The 12186-nt window shown below is 43.6% G+C and overlaps 1 protein-coding gene across 6 annotated transcripts in view; it reads right to left on the reverse strand.

Annotated features, from left to right (window-relative positions):
* The window catches only part of LOC110533635 (active breakpoint cluster region-related protein), a 248837-nt gene that overhangs the window by 94439 nt on the left and 142212 nt on the right, over positions 1–12186 (reverse strand). For all 6 annotated transcript variants that reach the window (XR_005053617.1, XM_036990050.1, XM_036990049.1 and 3 more), the window contains 4 exons: positions 9617–9757; positions 8487–8608; positions 3601–3769; positions 1947–2069 (listed from right to left, as the gene is read on the reverse strand). Coding sequence is in view for 5 of the 6 variants with exons in the window: in XM_036990050.1 (XP_036845945.1) it covers positions 1947–2069; positions 3601–3769; positions 8487–8608; positions 9617–9757 (555 nt within the window). In the remaining variant the exon portion in view is untranslated. The remainder of the gene's footprint in view (positions 1–1946; positions 2070–3600; positions 3770–8486; positions 8609–9616; positions 9758–12186) is intronic.

Consider the following 12186-nt stretch of genomic DNA (forward strand, 5'->3'; position numbering starts at 1 on the left):
TTTTTAAGCTTGTCTCTCTATTAAAACAAACGTGTCAATACTTTGCCCCTTGATAACCAGCACACTTCTGTATGTTGTAAAGGCATTACATGGTCGCTGCCCATATCATTGCATAGTGCAGAAAATACATGAGAGTTCAGGGGTCTTGCTTTAGCAAAGTTAACTATTTTCACTGCAGTGTTCAAAACATCTTTCAAGCTGTCAGGCATTCCTCTCGTGGATGCTGCAGTGTACCTAAGTGCTTGCACGCGCACTACCACTCCACTATGTCTCCCTGTCATGGCTTTTGCGCCATCAGTACAGATACCAACACCTCTTGACCACCAAAGTACATTTGATGTCACAAAGCTGTCCAGTACTTTAAAAATATCCTCTCTTGTTGTCTTGGTTTCCAGTGGTTTGCAGAAAAGGATGTCTTCCTTAATAATTGACCCCCCATAAACGTAACGGACATGTACCAGGAGCTGTGCCAGGCATGTTGACTCATCTAGATGTAACGCATAGAATTCACTAGCTTGTATGCAAAGCAATAATTGTTTCAAAACATCTCCTGCCATGTCACTGATGTGTCGTGAAACAGTGTTGTTTGATGAAGTAATTGTCTGTAGTTCTTTAGGCCGTTTCCCCCAGCATTGTCCCAGCCATATCCACGGCAGCAGGAAGAAGGAAGTCCTCCACAATAGTATGGGGCTAGCCTGTCCTAGCCAATCGGAAGCTCACCATATAAGATGTTTCTAGCCCCTTATTATTAAATGGTATCTGTTTCTTTTCTACATGTCTTACTACTCGAAAGTCGTCTTTATTCTCGCTCAAAAAACTCCCATGGCTTATTTTTCATATTGTCATGTTTCGTTTCTCAATGTCTGAGCAAGAGAGATGGTTTCCCACGAGAAAGTAACGGTTAATGTGATTGGATGTTCATTATTTGACTAGGCTACCTGTATCTGACATTGTGTTGTTATTTCACTGAACACTAAATGGTTTAATTCGATTTTTTTGGCAGTGAAACGAGGATACTCAGGCGAGAAAAAAACCTCACCCAAATGTATAGCCCCGTTGGAAAATATAAATGGACTGTTAGAAAACTTTTGGGACTACCTGCACTAGAGGAATTGCCATGTCACGGGCACTGTACAGAGGCATCTCCGTCTTAGAGAATTGTACGATGGCTAGTTTAGCTTCCCCTCACTCCTTTGTGAGGTTCTATCTCCTGGATGCTACTGCACCCTCCCCAGCGCACCCTGGAGCTGAGTAGGCTGGATCAGGTAGATTACCATGTACCACAACAGGCTTCTCAGGAAACAAGCTATTGGCAATCAGGGCGTTTTGCAAGTGTCCCATAGTGAGATGTCGAACCGAGTCGACTGAAAGAGAACTTTGGTGTCACAGTCTGTAACCCTGATTCTCTGTAAGAGACATCTCAATAGACTTGTGTAAGAGGTAGTTCTTAGAATGAGGAAACCAGAGTAGTGCAGGGTGTTATATAGATGTGCATGCCATACACCAATAAAGCTCTGATTGGCCTGTTAGGCATGATTGAATAAGGCTTCAACAAATAACTTGCAAAAGAGGGCATATCCCATAGTGAGACGTTGCACTCATCTCTTTCAGAGGACCGGGGTTACATAACGTAACCTAAAGTTTCCAACAGGCCAATATTCAACATACTTTAGCTCAGAAAACATGGTAATTAACAACAAAGCCCATAATTCATTGCACACCTTCTGGTCCGGTCTGGGTAGCCACAGAGACAGAGAGCAGTTGCATCGCGAGCTATCTCTACCTGAAAATACATGTTGTAAGTCAGGGATGGGCAACTGTCGGCCCTTTTGAAAGCCCAACAAAACATTATTTTTTTAGATAATCTAACCAAAACGACCTCAAAAAGCACTAATCGCTCAAAATAGATCTGATCCAGGGCCAGTGTTAAGGCAGCAGTAGTTTACCTTGCCGTGTTTGTTGTGGATGCGGAAGGGGATGGTGGGAGAGTGTAACAGCAGCCAGGACTCCTGCTCGTTCATCTTCTTCCTCAGACGCTCCACATTACGACTCTGGCCCTTCAGCGCTTTCTACACACACACAAACAAACAGGACATCCTTTTTTTTTTACCTAAACATGAAAACACCACCAGGTAGAATTCATAGCAAGCAGTGCACTGGAATGACATTCAGATGAACTGGAATGACATTCACTCTCATGGGATGGTATGCCAAAAATAACTAACTGAAAGTCACACCTCCAATAAGCCACAGATATGACTGTATTGAGGCATATGTCACTGTGCTTCTATGACTATATGCACCATGCCACTGCCTACCTAATTTGTCCATTTAGCGAACAAGACAGCTCATAATCAGTGCCTCTATCACAGTCAACACACCTATATCTTGGCAGTGATTACAGCCTCAAGTCTTCTTGGGTATGATGCTACAAGCTTGGCACACCTCTATTTGGGGAGTTTCTCCCCTTCTTCTCTGCAGATCCTCTCAAGCTCTGTCAGGTTGAATGGGGAGCATCACTGTACAGCTATTTTCAGGTCTCTCCAGAGATCGGGTTCAATCGGGCTCAAGTCCAGGCTCTGGCTGGGCCACTCAAGGACATTCAGAGACTCCTGCATTGTCTTGGCTGTGTGCTTAGGGTTGTTGTCCTGTTGGAAGGTGAATTTCCGCCCCAGTCTGTGGTCCTGAGCGCTCTGGAGCAGGTTTTCATCAAGGATGTTTGTACTTTCATATTTCACCGTTCATCTTTTGCTCGATCCTGACTAGTCTCCCAGTCCCTCCTGCTGAGGAGTGGTTACCGTCTGGCTACTCTACCCTAAAGGCCTGATTGGTGGAGTGCTGCAGAGATAGCTGTCCTTCTGGAAGGTTCTCCCTTCTCCACAGAGGAACTCTGGAGATCTGTCAGAGTAACCATCCGGTTCTTGGTCACCTCTCTGGCCAAGGACCTTCTACCCCGATTGCTCAGTTTGTGGCCAGCTCTAGGAAGAGTCTTGGTGGTTCCAAACTTATTCCATTTAAGAATGATGGAGGCCTCTTTGTTCTTGGGGACCTTCAATGCTGCAGAAATGTTTTGGCATACAGCGGGACATACAGTAAAGTGCTGACTCTGTCCAGATGAGCTTTCTCTTTTTGTGGGTGTGGCTCAGACACAAAGACCTCTCGTCCCCGGCCGACCTCTCTAAGGGAAACAGTGAGGGGAACTTCTCCAATACTATAACAGTAGTGTGATGAGGCCAGAGGAACCCAGCCTTAATCACACAGCCAGGCAGGCAGGTTCTAATGGAAAAAGTAAGAAACACCGACCCTAGGGCTCCTGGGATGGACATACCCAGGGAACCCAGCGCAGACCTGGGGGCCCGGGCTGTGCAGGAGACTGTTCATCCACAGTGTCCTACTGGAATAGGGGGTCTGGTCTTAAGAGACTGGAGCCCTGACCATGACCTGACACAGTGGGAGGCAGAGGAAGGGCCGCATCACCTCCATTTTGGATTCATTTTGGATCAATGAGGAAATATTAGGTTTAGTTTAAATAACAATCTTCTTAAAGACTTACCTGGCTAAATAGAAAGAAACAAAAAAATAAACAAACAAAATAATCACCTTCTCCTTCTGGATGTCACTCTTGATGACTGAGATCTTGATCTTTATTTCCTCTATCTCGTGTTCAGGCAGCACCTGGATGTGGGGGCAGACATCTGAGTCATCCAGCAACTGGAAGGTCAAGTCTGCCAGGGGGATGTACCATTTACACTCATACTGCTGTTGTCTCCTAGAGAGTGAGAGAGAGACAAAGAGAGACAAAGAGTGAGAGAGAGAAAGAGTGAGAGAGCGAGAGCGAGACAAAGAGTGAGAGAGCGAGACAGAGAGAGAGAGCGAGACAAAGAGAGAGAGAGCGAGACAAAGAGAGAGAGAGCGAGACAAAGAGAGAGAGAGCGAGACAAAGAGAGAGAGCGAGACAAAGAGAGAGAGCGCGAGACAAAGAGAGAGAGCGTGAGACAAAGAGAGAGAGCGCGAGACAAAGAGAGAGAGAGAGAGACAAAGAGAGAGAGAGACACAAAGAGAGAGACACAAAGAGAGAGAGAGAGACACAAAGAGAGAGAGAGAGACAAAGAGAGAGAGAGCGAGACAAAGAGAGAAAGAGACAAAGAGAGCGACAAAGAGAGAGAGAGAGAGAGAGCGAGCGAGCGGGACAAAGAGAGCAACAAAGAGAAAGAGGTGGAGCGAGCTCAATATCATTAATATCTTTTAGAGGAGCCTGGAGGTACAAAGACAATGAGGAAATACTGTCGTTATATGCATGCCTCCGGAGGCTCTGCAATTGCGTCACACCATCCATCCGGTGCCTCGGACCATATTTTTGGATGAATCATAAATTGGCTTTAATAGTGTTAGAGATGTAATGGTGTTGGGAGTATTTGTATTCCCTTTAACGAGCTTTCATTACCATTATCATTCCTGAAGGCAGGATCGTACACTCATTAACACAGGAATACATTAAGCCTCCAATTGGTGCAAACCTCATCAAAAATGATGGGATGGGAAATATGACAACAAAACTAAATACCATGGCCTGTTTTAACCCTGAAGTAAAATACAGCACAACAAACGACTTCTCTTTTTAGATTATTATTATTTTTTGGTTAGTTAAATAACTTGAGTGTTCAAATCAAAATGAATTTGTCACATGCGCCGAATACAACAGGTATTAGACCTTACCGTGAAATGCTCACTTACAAGCCCTTACTTAACCAACCATGCAGTTTTAAGAAAATAGAGTGAAGTTTTTTGGCTGTATTGAACTATATAAGGATGTAGATCGCAAATACCTCTCTCTTGTTTTGTCTCCTCATCCCAATATGTACCCTCGCTCCCACCCCCTCATTCGCCTGCACACATCCCTCAAATTTTTATGAGACCTCCACTCCTCCTTAATACAGGGTGAGATCCCCCTTTGTTCCTTTGTAAGCAAACCCTTTGTCTCAGTGTAGTCCGTGGTGTTGTATTGTTGTCCTCTAAGATATGTATCTGTATTGATCCCCCAGCAGTGGGAACCCTAACCCACTTTGTCTCAGTGTAGTCCGTGGTGTTGTATTGTTGTCCTCTAAGATATGTATCTGTATTGATCCCCCAGCAGCGGGAACCCTAACCCACTTTGTCTCAGTGTAGTCCATGGTGTTGTATTGTTGTCCTCTAAGATATGTATCTGTATTGATCCCCCAGCAGTGGGAACCCTAACCCACTTTGTCTCAGTGTAGTCCATGGTGTTGTATTGTTGTCCTCTCAGATATGTATCTGTATTGATCCTCCAGCAGTGGGAACCCTAACCCACTTTGTCTCAGTGTAGTCTGTGGTGTTGTATTGTTGTCCTCTCAGATATGTATCTGTATTGATCCTCCAGCAGTGGGAACCCTAACCCACTTTGTCTCAGTGTAGTCCATGGTGTTGTATTGTTGTCCTCTAAGATATGTATCTGTATTGATCCCCCAGCAGTGGGAACCCTAACCCACTTTGTCTCAGTGTAGTCCATGGTGTTGTATTGTTGTCCTCTCAGATATGTATCTGTATTGATCCCCCAGCAGTGGGAACCCTAACCCACTTTGTCTCAGTGTAGTCCATGGTGTTGTATTGTTGTCCTCTAAGATATGTATCTGTATTGATCCTCCAGCAGTGGGAACCCTAACCCACTTTGTCTCAGTGTAGTCCATGGTGTTGTATTGTTGTCCTCTAAGATATGTATCTGTATTGATCCCCCAGCAGTGGGAACCCTAACCCACTTTGTATCAGTGTAGTCCGTGGTGTTGTATTGTTGTCCTCTCAGATATGTATCTGTATTGATCCTCCAGCAGTGGGAACCCTAACCCACTTTGTCTCAGTGTAGTCCGTGGTGTTGTATTGTTGTCCTCTCAGATATGTATCTGTATTGATCCTCCAGCAGTGGGAACCCTAACCCACTTTGTCTCAGTGTAGTCCATGGTGTTGTATTGTTGTCCTCTAAGATATGTATCTGTATTGATTCCCCAGCAGTGGGAACCCTAACCCACTTTGTCTCAGTGTAGTCCGTGGTGTTGTATTGTTGTCCTAAGATATGTATCTGTATTGATCCCCCAGCAGTGGGAACCCTAACCCACTTTGTCTCAGTGTAGTCCGTGGTGTTGTATTGTTGTCCTCTAAGATATGTATCTGTATTGATCCTCCAGCAGTGGGAACCCTAACCCACTTTGTCTCAGTGTAGTCCGTGGTGTTGTATTGTTGTCCTCTCAGATATGTATCTGTATTGATCCCCCAGCAGTGGGAACCCTAACCCACTTTGTCTCAGTGTAGTCCGTGGTGTTGTATTGTTGTCCTCTAAGATATGTATCTGTATTGATCCCCCAGCAGTGGGAACCCTAACCCACTTTGTCTCAGTGTAGTCCATGATGTTGTATTGTTGTCCTCTAAGATATGTATCTGTATTGATGCACTGTTTAAATCCACCAGCAGTGTTTAGACTGATGTGAATAAACACTGTATCTCTTACAGACTGAGGTAGAGATGATTAGAGGGACCAAGATTAGCATTGCTGCTGTTGAATAAAATCTACATACCTAATCTCCGTCTGTCCACAGCACTTTCAAGCTCCCAAATGAGCTTTTCACAGCCGTAATTGACCATAATCACACATTAATGTACCTCTGGTTCATGTGAATACTTTGGGAAAGGCTGGTATATTAATGGTATACAGCAATTATTTAAGAGGAGAAACAGGGCTTTGGAATCAATAGAAACAATAATCCACAATGACTGAGTAGATATAGATGTATTGAACGGTATTAAGGTTTCACAGTGAGTTAATACTGATGATTAGCTATCAGTTGGATCGCTTGTTTTATCTGGCTGCTGGCCTAATCCTGTGGTGTTAATAAAGTCCAGACCAGAGGACACATAGGCTGGGTCCCAAATGCTACCCTATTCGATATGTTGCACACTACTTTTGACCAAGGCCCATAAAGGCTCTGGTCAAAATTAGTGCACTATACAGGGAATAAGTTGCCATTAGGGACACAGGGACAAAAAGCTAAAGCTACAGACAACAGATTGATTTGGTGGTAACCTTGACAATGCCAGTTGCCTGTATGTCCTTCACACGGTTAGGTAGCAGGAAGCAACGACTGTCAATCATAATCAACCCTAACCTGGCAAACAATGTTAACCGTGCCGACAGGAAAATTACATTTTGGGTCATGGTAGGCAATCCTGTAAATAAAACACTTAATCTATGGACGTGTATGCTGTCATTCCCATCAATTTACACACACACACACACACACACACACCCCCCAGGCCCAAACACCAGATTGAGACCAGATTGAAATGCACGCCTTGCTGCATGCTATGTATTTCCTAACATCCAGATATCCACTAAGTCAATTGCTTCATACTCAGCACTATACAAGCCCTTCATTCACTACTCTAAACCCTTTCTCCACAATAGTCAACAGCACCAGACTGTCTTCCTTTTTATTATGACATTAAACAACACTTGGGAGTTACAAAACAGAGGAAATAATAATCACAGTGAGAGATAATCCCTTCAGAGCAGGGCTGTTATTCATCCTGATACACTGTTGTCATACTTCATACACTGATACACTGTTGTCATACTTCATACACTGATACAATGTTGTCATATTTCATACACTGATACACTGTCATACTTCATGCACTGTTGTCATATTTCATACACTGATGCACTATTGTCATTCTTCATACACTGATACACTGTCATACTTCATGCACTGTTGTCAGATTTCATACACTGATACACTGGTGTCATACTTCATACACTGATACAGTCATACACAGTTGTCATATTTCATACACTGATACACTGTTGTCATACTTCATACACTGCCACAGCAGAGCTGACAGGACCCCATAAAACCTGATCAACCCTATTAGAATTCTGTAGGAATACAGGATAAGCTATCAGTCTGCCTCATTTAAGGAGAGCCTATTGGAGAATGTGCCCTGTATCACTAACTATGTATCTCTTGCTTTTGCTCTCTCTTCTATCAAATGGACCTGTAGTAGCTTCATTGGAGAGAAAGGGCTAGAGGGATGAAGGGAGACATTATTATGGGGAGTTTATTCTCTCACAGTGAGGCGGAGGAGAAGAGTCTTAGTGTTAATATGTACGACTTATTCTCTCTCCAGTCACACACACTGGCCTGCACTGATGGGCTATGGCCTCAACCAGCTGCTCTGCTCACCCACCCATCCGTCAACAGAACTGAATGAAAACACTCATCAACTCACACTGGCCTGCACTGATGGGCTATGGCCTCAACCAGCCGCTCTGCTCACCCACCCACCCGTCAACAGAACAGAATGAAAACACTCATCAACTCACACTGGAGACCACTTAAGAGTGTATTATGTAATATGCACAGTGAATAGCACAGTGGGTATGTTTATGCCTGAATGTGCATGAGTATGTGTTGACCTACCCTGCAGAGGTCTTCTTCATTTTGGCACAGAGCAGCAGGTCTGTAAAGAGGAAGACGTGGCGCAGTTTCCTGGAACCTTCTGACATCTCCACCAGGAAACCATCCTTCACCAGCTGACGAGCCTACCAGGGAGAGAAACTCCATGACATCACTTCCTGTGGCACGCACTGCACGGGGCAGCTGACCTAACTGTAAACATTCACTTCCTGTTCTGAGCCCTGGGCCTAGTCTGAGGAATACTGCCTATCACACACAGTTAAATAGACAGGATGTACTGTAGGAGGTATAGGTCAGAGTTCAGCAATATGAAAGAACATCACTTGTTGTCTATATTTTCTTGCTGTCTACATTCTCCATGACAGTTGTGTCAATCATCAGCTAAATAAGTCACTAAGAACTCAAAACACTGCCCCCTTTCCCTCTCTGCATCTGTCCATCTCTCAAAACACTGTCCATCTCTAGCGAGCCAACTAGGAAACGTAAAATAAGGCCGAGCTAAACCAGAACTGGAGTAAATCGGAAAAGTGTGAGCCGAAGACGGCAGAGACAGTTTTTCATTTCTGGTAGCACAGACAATGAATGGAGAACTGACTGGGAGGCTAAAAACTGAGCTGACTGAATGGAATAGGGATATAGAGAGAGGGATAGAGGGAGAGTGAGTAAGAGATGGGAGAGAGGGATAGAAAGAGAGGGGTGGAGGGAGGAAAGCACAAAGGAGGGGGTTTAGATATGGAGGGAGAAAGGAGGAGAGGGGGAGAGAGCGGAAGAGAGGGAAAAAGGATGGGAGAGAGGAAGGACTTCGCAGGCAGAGAATGTAAAAAGCCTAAACTCAGAGGAGCATTAAGAGGAGAAAAGCAGAACGAAACAAAGGTAGTGTTAGAAAGAGGGAAACATCAAACAACCCTACAATGCATGCTGGGAGAGAGAGATAGATAGAGGCGGCTGATAATGAAGAGATTGAGGGTGAGGGCAGGAGGAGGAGAGACACTGTTGGTTTCTTTCTGACCCCAAAACACGATTTACAAATACATTGACACACTTCCCCAAGGTTACAACATGAATTGCTGAAAAGCATTAGGTAGTCTGTCACAACGGTGTGTGTGTGTGTGTGTGTGTGTGTGTGACCCCACCTCTCCCTTAGGCGTGGTGATGGCGGTCCTGCGGGGGTCGATCTCTTCGTTGATGGAAGACAGGAAGTTCTGGGAGATCCTCAGAGCGTCCTGCAGCAGGGGGAAGTCTGGGTGGTCCTTCGGGGTGTGCTTCAGCAGGTCCTATTATAACACACACAGAGAGAGACCATTAGATATTACACACGCCATTCTCTGCCTGCAACTCTCAAATAGTCACAGAGACCCCAATTTAAAAACATAGACACCCCCATCCATTCAAATGATTGTCTAAGGATAGTCAATGTGCAGATGTTTTTAAACCTATAATACCAGATCTACTTATCCATTTTGATGAATTGGACTATTTGGATATTTGGCTGGGTTTTCTAACAAATCTTTTCCTCTAATAAAAGCAAATGAGAATCTCTCCTTGATGGAACAGTGGGCAAAACTAATTATTTTACTTTTAAAGTGCTACCTAATAGCTGAGACAGTCTGCCTCCACATTGCTAATATCTTATTATCACAGCGTCACTAAAATACTTTTTTCAGAGGAGCGTGTGAAAGAAAAGCCAATTGGCTGATTTATGCCTCGTCAGCACACCTCAGTTAATTTATTGTGACAACCTGTGGAAGGTTGAGCAGATGGTACAGTACATGTCTTTGTACAGTATACAGTGCCTTGCGAAAGTATTCGGCCCCCTTGAACTTTGCGACCTTTTGCCACATTTCAGGCTTCAAACATAAAGATATAAAACTGTATTTTTTGTGAAGAATCAACAACAAGTGGGACACAATCATGAAGTGGAACGACATTTATTGGATATTTCAAACTTTTTTAACAAATCAAAAACTGAAAAATTGGGCGTGCAAAATTATTCAGCCCCTTTACTTTCAGTGCAGCAAACTCTCTCCAGAAGTTCAGTGAGGGTCTCTGAATGATCCAATGTTGACCTAAATGACTAATGATGATAAATACAATCCACCTGTGTGTAATCAAGTCTCCGTATATATGCACCTGCCCTGTGATAGTCTCAGAGGTCCGTTAAAAGCGCAGAGAGCATCATGAAGAACAAGGAACACACCAGGCAGGTCTGAGATACTGTTGTGAAGAAGTTTAAAGCCGGATTTGGATACAAAAAGATTTCCCAAGCTTTAAACATCCCAAGGAGCACTGTGCAAGCGATAATATTGAAATTAAGGAGTATCAGACCACTGCAAATCTACCAAGACCTGGCCGTCCCTCTAAACTTTCAGCTCATACAAGCAGAAGACTGATCAAAGATGCAGCCAAGAGGCCCATGATCACTCTGGATGAACTGCAGAGATCTACAGCTTAGGTGGGAGACTCTGTCCATAGTACAACAATCAGTCGTATATTGCACAAATCTGGCCTTTATGGAAGAGTGGCAAGAAGAAAGCCATTTCTTAAAGATATCCATAAAAAGTGTTGTTTAAAGTTTGCCACAAGCCACCTGGGAGACACACCAAACATGTGGAAGAAGGTGCTCTGGTCAGATGAAACCAAAATTGAACTTTTTGGCAACAATGCAAAACGTTATGTTTGGCGTAAAAGCAACACAGCTGAACACACCATCCCCACTGTCAAAAATGGTGGTGGCAGCATCATGGTTTGGGCCTGCTTTTCTTCAGCAGGGACAGGGAAGATGGTTAAAATTGATGGGAAGATGGATGGAGCCAAATACAGGACCATTCTGGAAGAAAACCTGATGGAGTCTGCAAAAGACCTGAGACTGGGATGGAGATTTGTCTTCCAACAAGAAAATGATCCAAAAAATAAAGCAAAATCTACAATGGAATGGTTCAAAAATAAACATATCCAGGTGTTAGAATGGCCAAGTCAAAGTCCAGACCTGAATCCAATCGAGAATCTGTGGAAAGAACTGAAAACTGCTGTTCACAAATGCTCTCCATCCAACCTCACTGAGCTCGAGCTGTTTTGCAAGGAGGAATGGAAAAAAAATTCAGTCATTCGATGTGCAAAACTGATAGAGACATACCCCAAGCGACTTACAGCTGTAATCGCAGCAAAAGGTGGCGCTACAAAGTATTAACTGAAGGGGGCTGAATAATTTTGCACGCCCAATTTTTGATTTGTTAAAAAAGTTTGAAATATCCAATAAATGTTGTTCCACTTCATGATTGTGTCCCACTTGTTGTTGATTCTTCACAAAAAAATACAGTTTTATATCTTTATGTTTGAAGCCTGAAATGTGGCAAAAGGTCGCAAAGTTCAAGGGGGCCGAATACTTTCGCAAGGCACTGTATAACAGACTATAATACAGAAACCTTCACCTCTGTGGCTGTGCCCCAAACGGCACCATATTCCCTACATACAGTTGAAGTAGGAAGTTATTCACAATTCCTGACATTTAATCCTATTAAAAAGTGCCTGTTTTAGGTCAGTTAGGATCACCACTTTATATTAAGAATGTGAAATGTCAGAATAATAGTAGAGAGAATGATTTATTTCAGATTGTATTTCTTTCATCACATTCCCAGTGGGTCAGAAGTTTACATATACTCAATTAGTATTTAGTAGCATTGCCTTTAAATGGTTTAACTTGGGT

The sequence above is a fragment of the Oncorhynchus mykiss genome, chromosome 10, assembly GCF_013265735.2.
Source record: "Oncorhynchus mykiss isolate Arlee chromosome 10, USDA_OmykA_1.1, whole genome shotgun sequence".
NCBI classification, from domain to species: Eukaryota; Metazoa; Chordata; class Actinopteri; order Salmoniformes; family Salmonidae; genus Oncorhynchus; species Oncorhynchus mykiss.